Source organism: Silene latifolia, chromosome Y (genome assembly GCF_048544455.1).
Source record: "Silene latifolia isolate original U9 population chromosome Y, ASM4854445v1, whole genome shotgun sequence".
Classification (NCBI taxonomy): Eukaryota; Viridiplantae; Streptophyta; class Magnoliopsida; order Caryophyllales; family Caryophyllaceae; genus Silene; species Silene latifolia.
Window position 1 is genome coordinate 70,520,691 of NC_133538.1, and position 24,034 is coordinate 70,544,724.

A 24,034-nucleotide genomic window follows, 5' to 3' on the forward strand; every position below is an offset into this window, starting at 1 on the left:
TACAGTCACGACAATGAAATTTAATAACGCTCATTTATATGTTCATATATCGAATAAAAGCGCATATTATCACGACCCGTGCATGTTTTTGCACGGGTTTAAAACTAGTGAGAGGTAAAGTGAAATGAACTGGATAATTAGGCAAACAAATAGACAAGAGTATTTCGGTCACATTTTAACAAAAAACACCGAAAACGTCATCATAGTGCAATTTTCAAAGAAGAGTGATATTATGACTATAATTTTCAAAAAAAAAAAATTATAAGACTATAGTTTTCAAAAAGTGATTTTTATAAGGATATAATAAACAATTTTCTCTTTAAAAATACAAGTCATACAACTCAAGATCCAAAATAGATGTGCATACATACAGGGAGGGCATAAATTCACGGGCGTAATGTACTCTCCCACGGGATTTACAACCCTTTTACCCAAAAAGCCCTTTTAAAGTAATGATGGCTTCTTTGTCTGTTGACTTTTCATAAGGCTATACTGACAAGTGCTTTACAAATCCCGTGCGCCAGTACATTGGTCCCGTGAATATATGCACACCAATACATTATACTACACCTAAGCTGCTAACATAAGCTTTTATACACTTCTCTAGCTGTGCCCAAAATACATCACATACACAATATATCCATATATAAAGCACCTTACCTAGCCAAAACGATGTCGTTCTCGTACCCGAGCTCTGCGGTATTAAACATCGATTTTACCTCTAATCTTGAAATCGGCCATCCTGGTCTAATCTTGGTCGTTGTACTATAAACACAGCCTACATTGCGACATCGCCTCAAAATGCAGTCGCAAGGTAGTGTCACGACCCAAATTCAATAATACCATGCTAAAGGCTTCTACAATGTAGTTACACAAAACAAAAAAATAAAAAAGGGAACAATCAGATACTCAGATTTATTCTCGGGGGAAGACGAATCCCGGGAGCCCATTCTTTAACAACACCACCTTCAGATGACCCGAGTCTAACGACAGACTCGTCACTCACATGGTACCTCTCCCGCGCCTCTGAGAGGCTTGAGCCCAAAACGTCTTTGATCCACTCATCCGCCGCTCCCTTCTCATCCGCAAACCAGGTAGCTGCAAGAACTTGCAGCATTACTTCATGATCAATCTCTAGCGAAATCCTTTGTCCCTGGCTCAAGGTTTCTTCGAGTTTTGATCGCATTGTCCTCAACAAGCTATCAGCTAGGGCGTCGAAATCAAACGCCTTGAGCGCCACATTGCCATCAACTTGGCTTAAAAATTCTTTCAACCAAGCTTTGGGCATGTCAGAAATCGGGCCACCTTTGTAGCAATCCATCTCCATGGAATCTTCCAACGGCAAATTCAAGTCCAGGGACTTTTTAGTCATCTTGTTGGGTAGTTGTGTTTCCTCTAAGTCCTCGGGTGAATCCCTAAAGTTGGAGAGCTTCCTCTTAGCTGAAGGGTATTTTGGGGATAAAAGTGACACAGTTGTTTCATTACTTCTACAAGGCACACTCCTTATTGCTAACTGCATTTCCCAGTTTTTAGCTTCCAAAATCTTCTCTTCCAGAAATTTGATAAATTCCCTCCTGGGAGACAAATTTTTCTCATTGTAGGTCCCTCTAGAAGTCATCACAAAAACTACATTATTAATCCCAACTTCCTTCCCTCGGGAATCCGAAAATTTACCCGTTTGAATGGCCCGGGTCAGGCTATTCTGAACCAATGGATCTGCTTCGTCTACATTTTCAAGAAAGACGACCGACTGTGGCTTTTTGCTCAACTCCTGAGCTATATAATCCACCGCTGTGATCCTACTCGTGTTTATGTCAAACTCGTTCATCACTTGGAAAAGGGAGTTGGGCATCTTAGTTCTGTCTAGGCAACTTAAATTCAGAGCAATCAAATAATCTTTTCTGCCATGGATTGCATCAGCTAGGGTTTGGGCAATTTTCTTTTGTCCTATTTTATCGGGTCCAACAAAGTTGAGCCATATACTCCTCCTTCGAATCTGACAACTTGATACTATCTCAGTAATTCTGCAAATTGCTTCGCTTTGCCATGGAACAACCTCAGTCAATTTTCTGAAAAGTGCCTTGTAATCATCAAAGTCAGGGTCCACATTAAGACCACCATGGTTTGAGTGACGGTCATGATCTTGTAAGAAATGCTTCTTGGTGTTATCAGATTTGGGAGTACAAATCATTCCCAACCCAAGATCGGTAGTAACAGGGACGGTGGACAGCGGATAATGAGGTGGATGACACTCCGCTATTTCTATTGATCTTTTGGGGAGATCAGGTTTCATGACCTGCTGATGAGGAGAGATGTTCTGTGCTGCAATTTGGATACTCGAGTTTGAGTTGGAGCACGCTCTTTCGTTCAAGGAAGAATCGCCGCTGCTGCTACGACTGCCTTGAACATTGGCCATTAACGGAAAGCCGAGAGGCGGGGAAACCTGAAGGGAAGGTAGGGAAACGGGTGGGATTGGAAATGGATACTTCTGATGAACTAGTCGGCAATTATCATCCCATTTCTTCTGGAGGCATGAAATTTTTGCAGTTCTGACATCATTGACCTGCACTGAATGTAGGAGCAAATTCTTGTAACACAATCATTGCAGCCATCCACTATTCCAATGTATAAATATACAGGTCGTCATACAGTATAGCATCTCTAAAAATGCCTAAATTTCTGTGTAGGTCATCTATACAATATTAACTTTCTTGCAAGTCATTGGGTTAATACTATCGTCGATGATCAGTAACAAAGATAACGAAAAAATTGAAGGTGCAGGAGTAGTCATGACAGCCAATGCGCTCAAAAAGGAGTAGCTCACCTGAGCTACTGCATTTCCTGCCTTGCTAGGATCAGTTTCTGCTCTTTTTAACCAAGGCATGCTTGAATACTGGTCACCAGAAACCAAAACTACAGACCCTTCATTCAGGGCAGCACGTAGCTCCCTCTCATAACTTTCATTGCACGCATTACATCGAATAAACGGCTGTCTCACAGCAGTTAATGGAGCTCTGAAGTCGGAAGGCATTGGAAAGAAACCTCCAAATGGAACAAAGGACCCCATTAAACTGTAAGTACATCAAGTTCATGCAACTGTCAGATTAATAACAGTCAGAGGCTCAATTTTCACACAAATGGTTCAAATTTTTGACACTCAGTGACTCGGCCGTATTCTATCCACATAAGTCTATCATCAACAAACACAGAACAACATATAAATATTTGTACTTCGGAACAAAGTTAGCTTAGGATAATAGACATACTTATAATTTATAGAACTTGGAATCAAACCCCGTTAGCATCGATTATGACTCTCTTTATACCGAGCACTAAATATATGTCATTAATCCCAAGGAATTTAAGTTAGTAGATGTGGTGGAGGATGATTTTGGAGGTGCCAAAAGTGGCTCTTGCCTAACTAATAACCATCATCAAAAACTTTCATAGACAAATTAAATAACATCCCAAATTATAAAATAGGACCGTCTTACATTAAGACCGTCCTTTTATTGGTTAAACATTTGCCGTCTCACACACTACTTGTACAAATTATTGAAAGAACAAAACTTTTTGTTACAATAAATACTCTAGTCAATGCAAACATATATTTTATAAACATTCTCCATTGTTTTCATCAGCACACTAATATAATAATCAGAAGAATGATGTAATTGACCAAACTCAAAACAAAACAAAAAAAAATTATTTTATACTCTTACTATAGTATTTGTGTTACATGAACATCCTAGGAAGTTATGTATATTTATGTCATTTTTGTATAAAGAACATGTGACAAAGCTGACAAGTGACTCACAACCTACAAACATCCCCAAATAAAGAAATATTACCAAATATATAGGGCTATTTGGCAATTATTTATTGGGGAGCTTTCACTTTACTCAAATAGAAGTCGGAAGTTGACAAACATTTTAAATTAGTGGTTTGTGGTGCTTTCTAGAAATTTGTTGACAATCACAATCAACTTATCTTATGTTTACCAAACATTATACATGTCCTAATGTCCTTATTTTTCATTCAATACACATTATAGAATAACACTGTCTTACGGTGTGAGACGTTCTTTTACGTCCTACTATCAAGGATGAAAAATTGAGGTTACAGGTTCAAGCCTTCCAAGAACAATCTTATCTTATGGGGTTATTTAATGAGCTGAGACAATGTCTTCTAGACTTCGAGTATGTCACCCAACGTCCCAACATACATACTTTATACGTTATACTCGAGGGTTTATGCAATATGCACCTGGTAAAAAGGTACGATTGTGGTCTCTTCATCCCAAAAAAATAAATGAGAACGTCTCTTAAATTCTTTTAAAGTAACAATATATGCTGAATTTATAGTTCACCAAAAAGATGGCAGATAACTTTATAAAGTAAGCTGATCAACAAATCATAACAACAATAACAAGGAAACCGTAAAATGATACTACTCCCTACCTCTCAATCATTTGTTTATCTTTAATATTCTTTCTAATAAGTATTTTAATCAAAGATAAACAAATGAATAGAACGGGGAGAGTATAATTACATGAGCAGCTAGCTAACATAGTTACACAAGTACTCGTACATAAAGTAACTACAATTGTTAAGTATAACGGCCTTATAACAACCTATGCACCCCGTCAAACAATTGCAATAAATAAGTACTCGTACTATGCTTAAAATACCGCTAAAAAAACAATTAACTGAGACGGACCTAACAACTCTGTATAAGGGAGTTAAAAATAATAACTATTCCTTATTTAAATAAGGTTAAAATACCGATCCAAAAAACAATTAGATGAGAGGGAAAAAACATAAAACCGACCTGGATTTAGGATCGAAAGACGTAGTACTAGACGAAGAAGAAGGAGCCGTAATCGGTAACGGTTGTAGATCCCAATCTTTATCAACATTAGGAAAACACCCAATTAATTTACTATACATCTCATAATACTTTGCTTCCATAATTAACCTCACCTTATTCCCACATTCCTCCACTAATCCACTCACCTTCTTAATCACCGCCTCATTATCACTAATTAACTCACTAATCTCCCCCAAACTAACCACAACCTTAATCCCCTCCGCCTCCTCCGTCTCCGTCTCCGTCCTCTCCTCCGCCTTCAATTTCGCTTCCTGAATCTTAACCTCCAACCCTAACCTATCTCTTTCCTTAATCTCCTTCTCTAAACACACTAATTTAACTCTAATTAACTCCTTAATTACTGTAACTCCTCCTTTAATTACATTTTCCTTAAACCTAATTACCGCATCATTAGCACAAACACCGATCAACACAGGATTCTTTTCGCCTTTCTTCCTCACCATTACTTCCCCTATCCTTTTACAATTCTCATCGACACTGACTCCGAAACCCGTAAAATTACACAAAAACAACGGCGGACGTCTCGGAATGATCCCCGCCGCCGACCACCGCGGCGGATGAATTATCGCTAACTTAATATCGGAGCTCCGAAACCCGGCCTCGCCTAAAACACGACTTACAATCGGATCATCCAAAATTGACAACACAAAATGCTTCAATTCAACTTTAATACACGAAATCGACAACGCTCCGTTATTATTATTACTATTATAAATTTGATTGATTTGAGAGAGGTGATACATATCAGGTTGACGACGTTGATGAGCTTGAGATCTTTTAATGGCGGCCATAAGCGAATTCGATATCGGAGGGGCACAATCGTCATTTACTTCAGTATAATTCGAGGATTTTGAGGTAGGAAGTCGGTCAAGGGAGACGGAAACGCAGAGGTCTAGAGCGCGTAGCTGAAGACGCGGAGAGTACGCGCTGCTTCTAGCGCGTGAAAGCGAGTCGCGGAGGAGAGAGAAGGAAGGGGAAAGTAAGGCGGAAACTGCGTGTAACGACGTCGTTTGGGCGTGGTTACGTCGCTTTGCTACTGAAACGCCGTCGTTTAGTGCGCGTGCTGCTTCGTCTGTTAGACATTGCCTCGCTGTTGTCACCGGCGTCGGCATCACCGTTCCCCCGGAGACGGTAATTGTTCTAAAAAATACTGCTTTGAGTAAAAAGTGAAACTTGGAAATAAATTGGGGAGGAATAGACTAAGGAAGGAATTGGGTTTTTAGGTTTGGGTGTTTGTGTTTTTTGAGGTTACATTCATAATTAATCAATTTTTGTTGGTTTGTCTAAAAGATTATAGAGTCATGTAGTAGACAGTAGTACATAATGACTATGGTTTGGTGAAATATCTGTTGTTATTTATTGCGGTGGAAATACGCATCCATGGCCCTAGATGCTGCTGATTGGGTTAGTCCCACTTTTATGTCCAAGAGAGTGGTTTTGGAACGGATTAATCGGTTTTATTTAGGCGTATTTGTGTAGATTTGGTAAAATTGATAATTTGAATAAGGAAAAATTACAAATAACTGCCACGTATTTACGTATTTTTACAAATTACCACTATGTATTTGCGTTTTTACAAATAATCCCCAAAGTTCATTGTATATTCCCAATCACCACCGTATTTTAACTCGAGCATTGTTTTTCTTATTTTCCGACTTGTTAAGTAACAATTTTACGCGAAATTCCAAGACTACCCTTATTGACTCACACTGACTAATACATTAACCAAATCACCAACCTAACCCTAAATCCCAAATTTCTTATCTCTTCCCCAATTCATTCAATCGATTATCTATGTCTCAAATTCCCATCCAAATTTTATGTAGTCCCAAACTAACCTCGAAATCATTCGGGCTCGAAAGATCTTCCTGAAATGATTAGTAACAAGAATCATAACTTCAGTATTCACATTAACGGACGTCGTAGCAGCTAAATACCCGATTTTTTTTTATAAAATTGAGGAAAACTAATCAATTCAACAATACTACACGCTGCCCAATTCATATCTAAGTTAATTTAAGAAGAGCTGTAGATTTTGTATATGGGCAGTTGACTTAATTTCGCGACGAAATTCGTCAATTGCGTTGGAAATGAAGGTTGACGATAATTTGGTTGAAGAATCTGGGGAAAATAAGCGAATTCCTTTGATTGAATCGTCTAATGATCATTGGAATAGGGTTCCATTGTTAGTGAGTTTGACATTTTGTGATTTTGATTGATTAATTGATTGATTAACTTATTGATCGAAGAGGGTTTTGTTGGATTGAGGGTTTTGGGGAATTAGGGTTTGTGATTTGATGAATGTGGAATTGGGGATTAAAGAATGGAGATTTGGATGGGCAATTTAAACACATATAATCGATCAATTATGGGAGATTGGTAAGAAATTTGGGATTTAAGGTTAGGTTGCTATAATTGAATGAATCGATTAGTTATTTGGTTAATGAATCAATTAGTTTAAGTTAATAAGGGTAGTTTTGGAATTTCGTGTAAAATTGTCACTTAACAAGTCGAAAAATAAGAAAAATAATGCTCGGTGTAAAAATACGGTGGTGATAGGGGATTATACCGTGAACTTTGGGGGTTATTTGTAAAAACGCAAATACGTGGTGGTAATTTGTAAAAATACGCAAATACGTGGTGGTTATTTATAAATTTTTCTTTGAATAATTTGGTTGGAATAATTCGACTTATAAATTATAACTGAGTAGAGAGTCTGAAGTTGACCTGCAACTTGAATAGAGTCGGCTCTGTCATGTCCTATGCTAACTATTATCCCTAAATAACCGTATTAAAACACACCCGAAAGCAATCTTAATCTAAAATAATTAACCTGAATTTTTGCAAAGGCGAAATGACCAAATTTGATCAGATTTGACTTGAATTCTTGCAAAGTCGAACTAAGTTGACCCGCAACCTACCTGGTCGTCAGCTCTAGATTTATACGTGCTCTTAATTGTACTCTGTATTTGCTATGCGAGTCGAGGTAATATAGATGTAGTAGGATGCAATAGCTCTATATCATATACTGAATCAGTGAATTCTATAGCGTGACCGCGTGAGTCAATTGTTTACATTATTTATCGACTATTTTTTTGTAAACCAGGTCGAGTTTGTGATAGCATGTAAAATCATTTTTCTAAAGCAAGGAGAGTGAAACTATCAAACACGAAAACATAATAAATCACTGATTCAGTATATGAAATAGTCGCGAGCGTAGTCGCGAATCGTGATGAAATTATTAGTGACGGTACTCGATAGCACAAATTCTCACTTGTGACGGACATTATCCTTCACAAGTGAGTGACGGGTCACTTCCTTCTCATGCAAATATAAATGGGAGGCAAGTGGGGCGCTTGATAGAGTTTTCCAAAAAAAATCTGAAGTTATGACAAATTTGACGATTCTCTCCACACTAGCAAAACAACTAGCTGAAATGCCAGAAATAGTGTTGATTTCACCTCACTTTACAAATACTTCGTACTACGTATAATCTAGAATCAAATCATGAAAAGATTAGATTTTGACAATAAAGAGAATAAACAGTAGACTTTTATTGTTTATTATATTTTAATTTTATTCAAAATTGATCCAAATCATGTCAATGGTAGGAAGACCTGTAGTAAATGGCAGATGCCACACCACTTAATTAGTCGAGTGGGCCAAATAATGCACTTGAGTCATTGTCTTGCTTTGCAGCCTGAAAATAAAACACACTTCTTTCGTACTTCCTCTATTCAACTCCACTCTACCACTTTGCTTTTTCACATTTGCTAATGCGTATTTTACGCCGTAAATATCGTTAGTTACGTATTTGCAAAAATTATAAAAGTTAGATATTTTTAATGTACTCGTAAAGACGAATCAAACAAGATTCCACTTGAATATATTTTCACTTATGTATTGAGAGAAAATTACAATTGAAGGTTTATTTCTGAATAGTGTGCAAAAACTAATAGGGTATAGTGGAGTTGAATGGAGGAGGTATAAAAACCCAATTCGTAAATATCGACGACGTTTTAGTAAACATCGACGACGTTTTCATTCCGAAAGACAATTTTGCCCTTCACATCTCACTAACTCTCTTCTTTTCTCTCTAAGTCCAAAAATCCCCAAATATTCCCAACATCAAACACCATCACCACCTCCTACCACCACGCCGCCACCACACGCCGCCACCACACGCCATCAGTACCACACCGCCACCACACGCCGCCACTGCCGTTTAAATTAGTTTTTTTTTTTTTTAAAATTAGCTTTGTAATTGAAATTAAATCGTTTATTGTTGTTGTTAATAGATTATATGACTTTATTTGTTAGTTTTAATTGATTATATGCTTCGATTTGGCTAGTTAATTGAATTTGTTTTGATTATTTTAGATTTTATTAAACTTTATTGAATTAGTTTTGAAAGATAGATTGTTGTTTGTATTATTGTAATTGTATTTTTGTTTTTTTTGTCAATCTTTTGCTAATTAGTTGTAATTGCATAGTTGTTTGCGTAAAATAGGTCAATTATATGTCGAATAATGTTGTTGTTGGTGTTGAATTTGAGTCGAAAAAAATGGGGAAGGGGACACCAGGGATGAAACATGGGAATTGGTTGTTTCATCCATGGTGAAACGTGAATTTTGGACGTTTGGCCATGGAAGAACGATGATTTTGGCCGTTTGCCCATGGACAAACGTTGGGTTTGGTTGTTTGGCCATGGTCAAACGTTGGAATCCAACGTTTGACCACGGTGATTTTTTTTTTTTTTTATAAAAAAAAAAATTTAAAAAAAAAAAAAAAATCTTCGTGGTCAAACGTGGGATTCCAACGTTTTGACCACGGCCAACGTTGCTTTCCCACGTTTGGACCATGGCAAACGTTGGTTTTCAACTTTGGTCCATGGCTGAACGTTAGATCTTAAAGTTTGGTCCATGGTTCAACCTTGGGGTACAAATTTCAGATTTACGTAGAAAAATCGCAATGTTTACTATTACTAAGTTAATACGTGACGTAAATCAATTATCGATTAGATTTAACGGTGCGCAAAAAAACTAAAAATTAACCAAATAATGAAGATTAAGTTGTTTAAGTACCGGTAATTCGGGATCCGTCATGTTGTTGATTGTTGTTGTTTTTTTTTTTTTAATTTAGTTGATTTTTAGTTGAATTTGAGAGAAAATTTTTTAGAGAGAGAAAGTGTTGGATGAGTGGAAGGGCAGTTATCGTCTTTTTTTTTAAAAACGTCGTCGATATTTACTAAAACGTCGTCGATATAAATCAGCCCCCTATAAAAAAGGTGATCAATTTACCTGTTACCATCATCAATTTCTAAAGCACTGCTTTATAACACCCTCATATACCAAGTTGACTTACCAAGACCACCTTAACATATCAAGGTGTTATTATCTCGGTTGTCCTTGGTAAAATATATCAAATAAAACCATCAAAGGACGTTTATTATCAAATACCAAAACTGTTTAAAACAAAGATACAACTAAAGTTCAACCAAAGCGGTTTACAACCAAAACTGCCAAAAGAACTAATGTTTAAAAGTCAGCGAAAGCTAGTTAAGCGATCGGTGATGACTCGACCCCATCCGAGACCTGCAAGCTAATCCACAGCCATTACCTGCTAAATCAACTGCTCACCATCCCTGAATGGATCACCACAGTTTTGAAAACAATAACGGGGACAGTCAACTGCATAACCAAGATAAATATTCACGGCACAAGCCAATATACAATCCAATTCAACTATAGTAACATCCTCCAAACTTTATAAGTAACCAGTAACCGACTATACACCAAAGTGTGTAACCCTACCAGGTTATCCATCGCAACAGATAACCCTCACCGCCAGTGCGGGGAGAGGGGGGGGGGCAGCCTTGCCCACCTAAGCCCCGCTCATCACAACGAGTGAACCCAGATCATTAATGTGTACATCCCCCTTATGACGGGACCCACAAGAGACGAACATGGGGTTGGAATCATCTCCCGAAAATGGTCCCATAACAACAATATCAATCACAATATCATCTCAACCAATCTCAATCCAATGAAACACGTTATACAATCAATCTCAAACCAATTACGCAATCAACTGAGTAGGGAAACTCTACCTTATTCGCAAATTCTGAAATAACAACAACAACGATGCTAGAATTGTTCTTCGACGAATTCGTCACCTACAAAGAGATAAACAACAATACCATATTGAAGAGTCTATCGATCCGAAATACTCAGGGGGGGGGTGCGGGTGAATTGAGTATAAAAACTTTAGCCCACTTTTTCGTTGTCCGTATGAGCGTGAATTGATAATTAGTTATTTAAAGTTTATCGATTAAACTTTAACTAATTAATCAATCAATGTGAAATGTAAACAAAAGAACGAAGAAAAGCAAGTGACACACGTGGTTTTGAAGTGGTTCACTTTCACAAGTCGAAACCTACGTCCACTATTCTCGATTAATAATTTTAGTACCTTTCTACGGATTACAAAATTATCAATCCACTCGTACAACTAACTCTAGTTGTAAATTAAATGAGTACCGTTAAATACTCGGTTTTATCTATCTTACGTTAATAAGAAAGCGTTTCGATTGTTCTTTGGTGTTCACACAATTGAATGAATAAGAACGAATCTAATCACTATTATCCGAAATACTCAAGGAGGGGGGGGAGGGGGGAATTGAGTATAAAAACTTTAGCCCACTTTTTCGATTGTCCGTATGAGCGTGAATTGATAATTAATTATTTAAAGTTTATCGATTAAACTTTAACTAATTAATCAATCAATGTGAAATGTAAACAAAAGAACGAAGAAAAGCAAATGACACACGTGGTTTTGAAGTGATTCAGTTTCACAAGTCGAAACCTACGCCCACTATTCACGATTAATAATTTTAGTACCTTTCTATGGATTACAAAATTATCAATCCACTCGTACAACTAACTCTAGTTGTAAATTAAATGAGTATCGTTAAATACTTGGTTTTATCTATGTTACGTTAATAAGAAAGCGTTTCGATTGTTCTTTGGTGTTCACACAATTGAATGAATAAGAACGAATCTAATCACTATTATCTGAAATACTCAAGGGGGGGATGAATTGAGTATAAAAAATTTAGCCCACTTTTTCGATTGTCCGTATGAGCGTGAATTGATAATTAATTATTTAAATTTTATCGACTAAACTCTAAGTATGATCCATTTATACTTGCACATCAGGCTCACCAAGTGTATTTTGCTACTTATCCAAACACAACAAATGATAGAAATCAAAATGCGTGGTGTGCAATCTTTAAAACAAAGGCACGGTCACAAGTTAATACAACTTTTTTCCAAGAAGAAAACGTTTCAAATGAAACACTTTTGTCTCCACCCGATGAAATCAACTATGAGCATGAGAATAAAGATGGTGAAGACATGGAAGAGGAAGAATATTATGATGTGGAAGAAAGACTGCCGAGGGAGGATGAGGAGGAGGAGGAGGAGGAGGAGGAGGAGGAGGAGGAGAGGAGGGAATAAGAGGAGCAGAGGAGGGGGGAAGAGGAGGTGAGGAGGAGAAAAGGAAGAGGAGGGACGAGGGGGACGACGACGATGATGATGATGAGGATGAGGAGGACGACGACGACGATGATGGTGATGGGGAAGAAAACGATGAGTATGATTAAATTGGTATAATTTTGTATTCCTCAAGAGTAAATAATTAAAATTTAGAAATCCGTATAATTTTCATTTATCATTATTTGTGTTAATTTTTATTTGTATTACTGCAGATGGCTGGAGCAGGTCGAGGTAGGAAGCGTGGAGGCGGCTCAGGTTCTCGACAGAGTACGCGTGAGGAGGAGGAGGAGTTTGTGCGTGAAGATCCGATGGTGACAGACGGTGACGTTGACGGTGACGAGGATCAGCCTGACGCTACCGACGACGCAGGACCACAGGTGCAGATACGGTACACTACGGATCATCGGATGATACTTGACCCCACGGAATTATGGTAAGTCTTATTCTTTATTAGTCTACGATTATTATTATTTTTTTTTTTTTGTAAAATAATAATTGTTTCTAATTTTACATGTTCAAAATAAATGCAGGTTTATGGACGATTGCGTGATACGAGGTGTAACGAAAAACACGGAGACTAATTTCGTGGGTCCAGTTCCTACATCGTGGACTTATGCTTCTAATGCACAAAAAGAGGCGTGGTTCAATAACTTTCGGGTATATATTTTCCGTAGTTCTTTGTTTTAGAAACCAAATAATTAATTCTGATAAATTTTTTAAGAACAAGTTAGACTTTTATTTTATATTGATATGAAATTTTGTCGCTTTTTTTTTGTAGCAAGCATTTGCTTGGGATGAGTCTCAAGAAATGAATGTCCGTAACAGGTACAATGAAGTCGGTACTCAACGATATCGGGACGTGATCTGGAAGACGGTCAGGCGCCCGAAGGAGCCAGATAATATGAAAGGTATTTAATTAACTTGTTTTGTTATTTGTATTAATTAGCATATACTCTCTTCTATTATAAATAATATCAGTAACTTATTAGTTATGATTTCATATGTGTAATTGCAGGTGAGAAGTTTGAAGGCCTAATAAAGCATACTAAAACCGAAGCTTTTCAGAAAAGGTCTAAACAAGCATCCCTCAACAAAAAAGGAGGAAATAAAGATGCCGTGGTCGAGCTTACTGATCATTACGGGGGATACCGATCCTTCTGGGATCGTGTATTGGGTGTAAGTTTGTTATTATTTCACACTAATTTTGGTTTTCAACATGTTTATTTTATGTTAGATTTTTTGTTGATTTTCTAACATGTATGTTTTTTTTCATTCAGAAAGGAAAGAAGAAGTCAAAACCGATTCTGACGATGCGGACTGTTTACGACACGCATTCCAGGGTTGACCACAAAGGGATTAGGAGTTGGACTAAGTCAAAAGACAAGGAATTATATGTAAGTTTTCCCTAACACTTAATTTTTGTTAATTTATTACTCTTTTTTAATGTCTTATTTTGGTTACCATATTAACTTATAATGATTTGTTTAATATTGTCGGATGCATTTGAACATGAAAAAGCCGCCAATCCAGAAAAAGCGGATAATGACATATGGTTTGAGTTGGTGAAAGACTTCAAGAAAGGGCACGTGTATGGTACCGGAAGTTCAACACCGGCTTTCTATGACAACACGCGTAGGAGATCGATTTCAACAATTCCCAGTAACACATATCAACCGGGAGTTATTAGTCAACTTCAAGCTCAAGTAAGAGAACGTGATGAACGTGAAAGAAAACGTGATGAAGAATTCCGCCAAATGAAGGAAAAAATGGCAATGTTTGAGACTTGGTGGCAAGGTTGTAACCCCGGACCTAGACCCGACTACGATCCTTTTGATCCACATGGTCCACAAGGGGGGAGTGGAGCCAGTGTTGGCTTCCAAGTAGTTAAGTAAGTTTAATTTAGCATGTAATAAGACTTGAACTTTAGAATATGTTAGCTTGTAAACATTTCATTTTCAATATATGAAATGAAGTTTGGGAAAATGTGTGGTGTTGGGTTGAAATTTGAAATGTATGGTGTTGTGTGTGTTGAAGTTTGGGATGTATGGCGTTGTCGAACTTCGGTTTGTATGCAGGTTGTAAATATTTGGCTAGCAATGAAAACGAACAAAACCACCAAAAAAATCAGTGGCTTTGGCGACTGAAAAGCCATTTAGCGACTGAATTTCAGTCGCCAATTTGGCGACCTTGAAATCAGTCGCCAAAAAAGCCTCAGTGATTTTGGCCACGTCACCCAAATTTGGCGACTAAAAGGCATTTAAGCGACTGAATTTCAGTCGCCAATTTGGTGACTACCTTGAAATCAGTCGCCTATTTGGCGACTACCTTTTCAGTAGCCAATTTCCTCTTTTAGCGACGGATATGTTAGTCGTCAAATTTGGCGACCGACTTTAGTCGCCAAAATTAGAAAAGGCGACTAATGTCTGCGACTGGTATTTAGCGAGTGAAATCAGTCGCTAAATTGATTTTAGCGACTGACTTCCGTCGCCAAAATCGGTCGCCTGTTTTATTTCTTTTTGTAGTGATCAATGTAATCATACTATACTAATCATAATTTAAATATACGAAACTACATCATAATACAAATAAAATTTGTTGATATCTAAATAATTTAATAATGGTCGAAATATTTTATTAAATTAGAAAATTAGCCAACTATTATGAATGAATTGTTGAATAAATATTTGGAAAAAATGAACAGAAATACAATATCATTAAAAAAAATCTCTAATTTTATAGATCTATATAATAGAGCAACAGTCAACAAAAAATAATCATCGAAAATGAATTAAATAATAGTAGTTGTTTAAAATGATTGGAAAAAAATATTTAAATTGGTAGAAAAAATATTAGAAATACCTTATTAATATAAAAATTATTGAAAAATTATTTTAAATAAATTTAGAAATAAATATAGAAAAATGATATGTTATCAATAATCTTCTCTTCATGTAGTAGTTCCCCAATGCTTCAACAAATATATTTTGAACCATCGTCATCATCAATTTATTCACTTGAGATTTTTCCAAAACAAGAAAGAAAGGAAGCGGTCATTAGATCACCTTAATAATTGTTTGTAATTTTTTTTTTTGAAAGTAATAATAATTAAAGAGGAAGTTGAGGAGGAAACTAGGGAAGACGAAGAAAAAAAGATGGAATTAGAAACATCATTAAGATAATTAGAATCATCAACATCTATCATTTATTATGTGAGGAGTTGATATTGAGCGGCGGAATAGTGAGGATTGAGGGATGTCGAATGAATGAGCTATTGAGTATGAGGGCTTATGAAGGAGTTTGATTATATACATGAGGCATCTTGGGCTAACTACATTTTTCGGCCCACTTTACGAACACTACAAGGATAACACGGCATAGTGACGGAACAGTAGGGACGGATGAAAATCCCGTCACAAAACACGGGTTTGTGACGGACTTGTGACGGACTAGTGACGAACTAACATTTGTGACGGACTAGCCGTCACATACCGTCACAGGAATTTGGCGGGTTTACAAAAACAAGAGCGCCAAAAGCTATGACGGATTACCCGTCACAAAAGAGGAACTTGTGACGGATATTCCGTCACAAAAACAGTGATTTGTAACGGATATTCCGTCACAAGTCCTCTTCTGTGACGGATATTCCGTTACAAAGAAAAAGCAAACTTGTGACGGATAACCCGTCACATAGTGAATTGAAAACACGGGAATGGGACGGATTTGTGACGGATAGTCCGTCACAAATTTACTTTTGCTGACACACGTCACCTCTTTCAGAGGGAATCTAAAAAGTACTTATGTGACGGAATAATTAGAAACTTGTGACGGATATTCCGTCACAAAAATTCAAAAACATGGAAATGTGACGGAATTTGTGACGGCTATTCCGTCACAAGTTTCTTTTTTCTGAGAAAACAAAGCCGCGACCCTTACCTTCCTCATTTCCCCCAGATCAATTTCCCTAATTATTTACCCAAAAATAACGACCACCACCATTGTTCACCCCATCAGCAGCCGCCGCCGCCGCCACCCTCTTGCCGCCGCCACCACCCTCTTGCCGCCGCAATCAACCACCACCATTTTTCAGTTTTAGTTAATTAGGTAATCTTTTCTTACTAATTATCTTTTTAAATTACTAATTATTATTTAAATTATGCTAATGACTCTAGGATAGTAGCCATTATTGTTGTTGATGTAGTTATTGTTTATGTTGTTATAGTTGATGTTGTGTGTATTATTGTTGTTGATATTGGTAAAAAATGTAAATTAGAAATGGTTAGGTTTGTAAGTTAGAAATTGTTGGAAATTGATTAAAAATATAAGTTAGAAATTAGTAGTATACTAGTAGAATATAAATTTTAAGTTAGAAATTGTTTAAAATGTAAGTTAGAAATTGTTTTAAAATGTTGTAAATTGGTTAAAAATATAAGTTAGAAATTAGTAGAATATAAATTGTAAGTTAGAAATTTGTTTAAAATGTAAGTTAGATATGATTATAAACTAATGTCAAATGTTGAAAATTGGTTTAAAATGTCATTTACAAATTGTTATGCTAGTTAGAAATTAGTAGTATATTAATATTTTATAAATTGTTATGTTAGTTATAAAAGTTAATATATTAGTAAAATGTTAGAAATTGGTCAAAATTATTGTAAATTGGTTAAAAATATAAGTTAGAAATTAGTAGTATACTAGTAGAATATAAATTGTAAGTTAGAAATTGTTTTAAAATGTTGTAAATTGGTTAAAAATATAAGTTAGAAATTAGTAGAATATAAATTGTAAGTTAGAAATTTGTTTAAAATGTAAGTTAGATATGATTATAAACTAATGTCAAATGTTGAAAATTGGTATAAAATGTCATTTACAAATTGTTATGCTAGTTAGAAATTAGAAGAATATAAATTGTAAGTTAGAAATTGGTTTAAAATTAGTAGCCATTGTTTTTATTGTTGATGTTCAAATTATTGTTTGTTTTGATGTTGACCTAGTACCCGTTCAAGAATTTCTCATTAGGAGCAATTCTTGAATAGTCCCCGTTTTGGGACTGTCTTTGTACGTTTCAAGTCACTTAGGTAGTAAACACGTACTTATGATTTATTAATGACGAAAGAGTTTGGTGACGATTCCTTTAATGTTCTCTAGATACATATGTGGAATAATTATTTATTCTACATTGTGTATTTGGAGAACTAAGGGGAATTGTCTTTGCCGAATTTTTCCTCATTAATAAATAACAAGTGTGTGTTTACTAGTGACTTGAAACGTACATTGACGGGTTTAGGTTGGAGTGATAAGGACCCAATTCGAAGATGGAGTACTTGTTGACAATAATTATATATTTGTGTGATAATATTTATTGTGTATTCTTGGTTGCTATTATTCTTATTTTACTATTGTTTGTTTATAACATAGATATATTGAAATGTAGATACATAACATGAAAAGATTAGAACGAGCGTGGATGTATGAAAGATTAGATGAAAAAAAGAAACCTAAGGTTGAATTTGCAAAGGGTGTGAGGGAGTTTATTGAATTCGCGGAACAAAGTACTGTGTATAAGGTTGATATTCGTGCTTTTAAGAAGAAGGTTGATATTCCGAAAGCTACCTTAAGCAATGGGGTTTGTGTATGATACCCGTCGTTGTGAGTACCAAAAATAAGATTTATAATTTCCTATTAAGACTAACCTAGGCTAGTGGTAACAGGGTCGAACCACGAGGAGGCAGACGTAATTTCTAGCTGTCTAATTATAGTCTAAGGTAACGATTGTGGGGGTTGAGTTAAATTGGTCTATAGCTAAGAATAAATAAAGACAGTAAACTAAAAAGACGGCTTAAACAGATAAAGAAGGGGGTACTAGGATGGTCGGCTCATTAAAGCTTCGGCAAAGATACTAAGTCGGTCTGAATCAAACACAAGTGAGGCGGGAAACAAGAGGTCCTCTCGGTCCACTCTTAACAAATAGCATCTTTCGATCTCGCTATAGGTCCCTAATATCACTAATACTGACTCTCGTCCTGAAAAGTGACTAACGGTCTAAACTATAACTATCTTTCGATCTCAGCACAGTTTAGTCATCTTAATTGGTGATCAAACAACTTTCCCTATCTTTCGATCTAATGGGTCAGTCATAAATTAAGCATCTAACTGGTCGCATGCATTCGATTCGTTAAATACAACATTAAAATCAATTAAAACGAAAGGTAACCTCACGAGGTCAGTCGATCGACCAAGTATGTCAGTCGATCGACTGACACGCGAATTCAGTCCAATTTAACACTATGCCGCCTACGCCATAATTAGCCTACATCCTAGCACAAACTATTTAGCTACTCATGCTGAAAGTGATAACAACAATAATACTAGGGCATAAAAGTATAGAATTCATAATTAAAGCGGTAGAGCAAACAATTAACATGCAATAATAAGATGGTTTCGGGAATCTAACTAGCAATTTTATACTAATAACGAAATAGAACGAACTGAAAGTAGAACAGGAAGAATACCGAAAATCGCAGGAGAACAGTAACGGAATGATTAGAAGTATGAATAAAAATCCGATGCAATCAATATCCAAACCTTAATTATGATATTCTAAAATTGAATGTGAAACTTAGATAAAAACTCTATGTCAAAACTGAATGCTAAACTGATGTTTCTAGGTTACGTTATATATCAACTAACGTAACCTTATTTCCTAAACCTAACATAACTTTGGGCTTCAAGATTCACGGTCTTTTAATTCTCGTCTGTAATAGCAACGTGGTCGATCGACTGCTAGGACTGGTCGATCGACTGAATAGCAATGAACAGTGGCTTCTGGAACCCGCAGGTTGGTCGATCGACTGATGACATTGGTCGATCGACTGCTTGAGCTGCTACTTGACTTCTATAAACTCGTGGACTTGTCTTTCGGGCCTTTAATTGCGCACCAAGTTCGTTCCTCGGGTGAATACTTCACGTCATATGCAATGCAGGATACTCGGGGACGGATTTAGCTCGATTTTCGCTGGATTCTTCACATTTCTGCAATAATGTACAAAAATACGGAAGTAGACGAAAATAGGGAGAAATGTAGCATAAACTACATGAATGAGCCCTGAAATGCGTGTAAAATGGGATGTAAAACATCGTATAAAAGACACGCATCAAACTTCCCCAAACCAAACCCTTGCTTGTCCCCAAGCAAGAACTAGACTCGATCTAATGACCTAATGGAACGAGTTCAATCTCAGAGCGAAATGCAACATGTAAAGCCTAAACCAATTTAATGCACAACCAACAATCAATTAGCAAATGAATCATGCAAACGAGTTATGGAGCTGTTAAAACTACTGAACCGTCAACTATAGAGACTTATCAAATTGGACTCTCACGGGTCGCTCATACCACTCATTAAACACAGGTGAGTATATGTAAGATAGAAAGAAGTAAATGTAATGACGCTCACCTAACTACGACCTATAAAAACATGCCTCACCGTACATACGCATTCCAACCAACAAAACACCATGACACATGCCGAGGTATATATGTGGATATGTGAGGTATGGGTAAGAAGAGGCAAAACATTTATGGAAAAGTGGAGGTACAGGTGATCAAGCTAGTACCGAAACGGAACCATATGGCAACATCCAACTTCTTGCTCATAAACAACTGGAATGGTGCTATAGCAAGCACAAATCTCACAATTTCCAGAGATAAAAGTAATTAACTAACTCCCCATAAAATATGAATAATACATGGGAGCAAAAATCGCCAAAAGATAAAGGCTTGAATTATGCGAATTTGATTTCTTTCTCTTTCTCGAACCTCAGTCGATCGACCAAAAGGGGCAGTCGATCGACTGCTCGAACAGTACAGAACTCTTTCTTTTTTTTTCATTTCATCTTTTTTCTCTTTCTTTTTTTTCTTTTCTATATCTTTTCTTTGTTTATTTCATTCCTTTTTCATTTCCCAATCGTCATCTCAACAGAGCATATGCCACCAAAAACGAGTAACAATCCCAAAAAACTAAACTACTAGCTTGACAAAGGCAGGCTAAATGTAGGATGTAGTAAATGGGACAAAAAAGGATATTTTTGGCAGTGTGGAGCTTATGGGCAAAACGAATAAGGGGGAACCTCTACCACATATGTCGACTAACCACGAACCGAATGCGTACAGGTATTAAGCAGATTAAGTTCATATTTATGCACATTTATGTGACATGCCTCATAAGGAGTACTACTCACATTCCTAAATAAACCGGTCATAGATGTCACCAGTTATAGGCTCTAAATCTCAGAAATATGATGTAGCTTGCCAATTTTCAGAGTCAAGGCTCAAGTTCAGCAAATAAGTAACGAAAACTCGTAGACTATGCATATATGATTCTATTAATAACATGTCAATTTAGCAGGGCTCAGGCAAAACATGTGCAAATGCTATATCATTCTTGAAATACTACCGTTCCGACTCGACCTATATGCTAAAATAAACGTGCATTTTATGGAAATTTTTGAAATTTTTCAATTTTTTAATTTTTTAAATTTTGATGTATATGAAGAAATAAACAACAATGCAAAACAAAATGTAAACGTGAATGCAAGCAAATGATATGCGACGCAAAACCCTTCCCCAAACCAAATCACACAATGTCCCCATTGTGCAAAATCATGTAATGAAGAAAAGAGAAATGGGAATTTGCGGGAAAATGAAATAAATAAGACATGAAGTGAAAATCGGGAACTCACAAGACTGTAAGCGCAGCAAAAGGGAAACCTCCCCAAACCAGCGTGAGCTAGGAGGTTTCAGTAGCCAGCAGTGCTACTAATAAGGTACCTGAAAGACAAATAAAACCCACGCATAAAATTGATAAGACAATTTGAAGCGGTAAATATGTGCACAAACGAGAAAATTATAAGAAATAACTAACTGGACGGAAAATAAAGTGGAGTAGAAAACTCCCTTAAGTCCGCATATCGACCAAACACAGCAGGAGAGAGGTCGTGAATAGGTACAACAGCGTCTTTGGTCGATCGACTAAGGATGGCAGTCGATCGACCAATGTGTCAGGAACAATAGCTCCTGGAAGGTGTAACTCAGTCGATCGACCAATGTAGCCAGTCGATCGACTGAAAGTACTGCTTTGTTACTCCTTATTTCTTCGTATTTGCTCAATAACTTGAGCCAATGAGGTCTAAAAACCTGCAAGTGCACAATAATACGCGCCCAAAATTGCGCAAAACCCAGAATAAAGTCTCAAACGTATGAAGTTCTAAGCAAGCAAAATAAAAGGCGAAGTTTTCGCGCACACAAAAGCAATAAAAAGTGTCTAACAAAAGCAAATAAAATGAAGTCTATAAAGAGCTCGATCAACTAATAGTTGATCAAGAGTGACCACGGTATGGCCCACTTCATCGGCTTCTGGCTACTAGAAGTAGCCTCAACGGTGCTTATTTGAGCAGTTGCACCCTTCTTAGCTTCCACGTCCGTATGGCTCAACGGATCAACACTATCATCATCTCCCTAGTCAAGGATCTCTTCGGGCTTATCAGAATCCAAATCAGACTCTCTGGCTTTGACCGGCTCGTCATCAACAACTTCATCCATTTCATAGCTCAGGCAACCAAGACCTCCTCTTTGAATGATCGGCTTCTTTACAGTTGGAGCAGCTTGCAGCACTTCCTTCCCAAAACCAGCTCCTGCAACATCTAAAACAACAGATTCTTCCTCCTTTTTGCTCCCGATGCAGGGGGGAGGGGTTAACACGTAGTAGTAATAGAGACAGGCAATTCGGGAAGCACAAAGTACGATTTCTTTTCGGAGACCGTGTTACAAGTCACAAGCCACATGGGGTCCTTTTTCTTAGCCGGTTGGGCAAAGACAATAGAATGCTTTCCTACTTTGAAAGTCAAGGTTCCTAGACCGACATCTATGATCGCACCAAAGAGTGTACGAAATGGCCTACCTAAAATAATGGGTATATGAGCATCCTCAGGCATGTCAAGTACAACAAAGTCGACGGGGAAGAAGAACTTCCCTATTTGGACAGGGATATCCTCTAAGACTCCTATTGGCTGGACCGCAGATCGGTCGGCCATCCGAATCACATATCATCATGCGAACCTAGTCAATTTGAGCTTTCTAGCTAGACTCAAAGGCATGACGCTTATACTAGCTCCTAAGTCACATAATGCCTTCTCAATAGAGAAGGTACCTATATTGCAAGGAATAGAAAAGCTACCCGGGTCCTCTAGTTTATGGGGTGCGGTGTGAGACAAGTAAGAGCATGACTCTTTAGTTAATGCGACAGTGTGAACATGTTCAAGCGACTTTTTCTTAGACAAGAGTTGTTTCATGAATTTAGTGTAGGCAGGCACTTGATTGACCAACTCAAGGAAGGGTACTTGCACATTCAAGCTACGAATAACTTTTTCAAACTTACTAAAAGATACCTGTTCCTTTGTTGGCACTAGTCTCTTCGGATATGGGGCTGTAAGAAGTACCTTAGCCCGCTCCTCTAAGTTGTACATGCCGGCATCCGTGGACTTAGGCTGGAAGTCCACTGCTTTCTCCTTGTTAAAGCTCGAATCCTCCTCAGACCGTCTCAAATGTGAGCCATTAACCGTCATCGGATCGAACTTCGGAATTGGGACGGACCCATCGACTCGGTCCGGCCCTAACACTTTCGGAGTTGTCGTGCCCCGAAACAAATGGTCCCTCAAGTTATCGGGCATCGGAGGACGAACAATCTCGCTATCAGCAGTAATCTTGGTCGATCGACCACTATCCTTAGTCGATCGACCAAGGTGCACACCTGATTCGAAAAAGCTGTAACCGCATATCGATCGATCGGCCGGGTGTATCGATCGATCGACTGATATACCTGGTAGACGCCTTTTTTCTTTGAATTATTCGTTTCAGCTTTCTTTGGACTCGGATCCGCCTCATTCTTTTCAACAGTGTCCTCGACCATGGCAGGCCCCTCCAGGGTGGACCCACTCCTCAATGTGATAGCATTTAGGGTCTCTTTTTGGTCGGTTTGAGTCGGTAAGTGTCCCGGAGCTCGAGAGGTACTCTTACTAGCCAATTGAGCAATTTGGCTCTCTAGTAGCTTCATCCCGGCCTCTCTTGCTTGGGACTCCTTCATCAACAAGTTCTTAAACTCAGCAAAATCAGAACTATGGGATTGTTGTTGCTGCTGCGGCACATAAGAAAGTTTTTGATATTGTTGTTGCTTTTGATGAGGGGGCACATAGGGTTGCTACTGCGGAGGTGGAGTTGGATTTAGGACAATCTGGCTACTCCGCCTCAGGTTGGGATGAACATTAGGCTCATAGTAGGTGTTTGTCTGCCTATAATGTTGAAAGGCAGCACAAGACTCAAAGGGACTAGGGCAATTCTTCGAAACGTGTCCCTCAGCTCCACACCTTTCACGGACGAAAGGACCGTCGACACAAAGATTTACTTGATACATACCCCCCTTTGAAGCTCCTCCTAATTCATATTTGTCAAATCTCGCAGTGAGAGCTTCAAGTGCGGCTCTGAGAGGAAGATTCAGCTCTCTCCTCTGGTTCCCTCTGGAATTCCCATACTCGGCC

At 37.5% G+C, this 24,034-nt stretch overlaps 1 protein-coding gene across 1 annotated transcript; it reads right to left on the reverse strand.

Annotated features, from left to right (window-relative positions):
- Positions 1-304: 304 nt before the first annotated feature.
- LOC141634115 (protein SMAX1-LIKE 6-like) lies at positions 305-6,229 on the reverse strand. The gene is made up of 3 exons (XM_074446412.1): positions 4,831-6,229; positions 2,825-3,071; positions 305-2,563 (listed from the first exon to the last, which is right to left on the reverse strand). The coding sequence occupies exons 1-3, from the start codon at positions 6,000-6,002 to the stop codon at positions 902-904; spliced, it is 3,081 nt and encodes a 1,026-aa protein (XP_074302513.1). The 5' UTR covers positions 6,003-6,229; the 3' UTR covers positions 305-901.
- Positions 6,230-24,034: the final 17,805 nt, after the last annotated feature.

Coding starts and splice junctions, on each gene's coding strand:
- LOC141634115 (XM_074446412.1), bottom strand. CDS start 6,002: ATGCCGACGCCGGTGACAACAGCGAGGCAATGTCTAACAGACGAAGCA. Junction 3,072..4,830: donor TCTTTCGATCCTAAATCCAG/GTCGGTTTTATG, acceptor ATGTACTTACAG/TTTAATGGGGTCCTTTGTTC. Junction 2,564..2,824: donor CAGGAAATGCAGTAGCTCAG/GTGAGCTACTCC, acceptor CATTCAGTGCAG/GTCAATGATGTCAGAACTGC.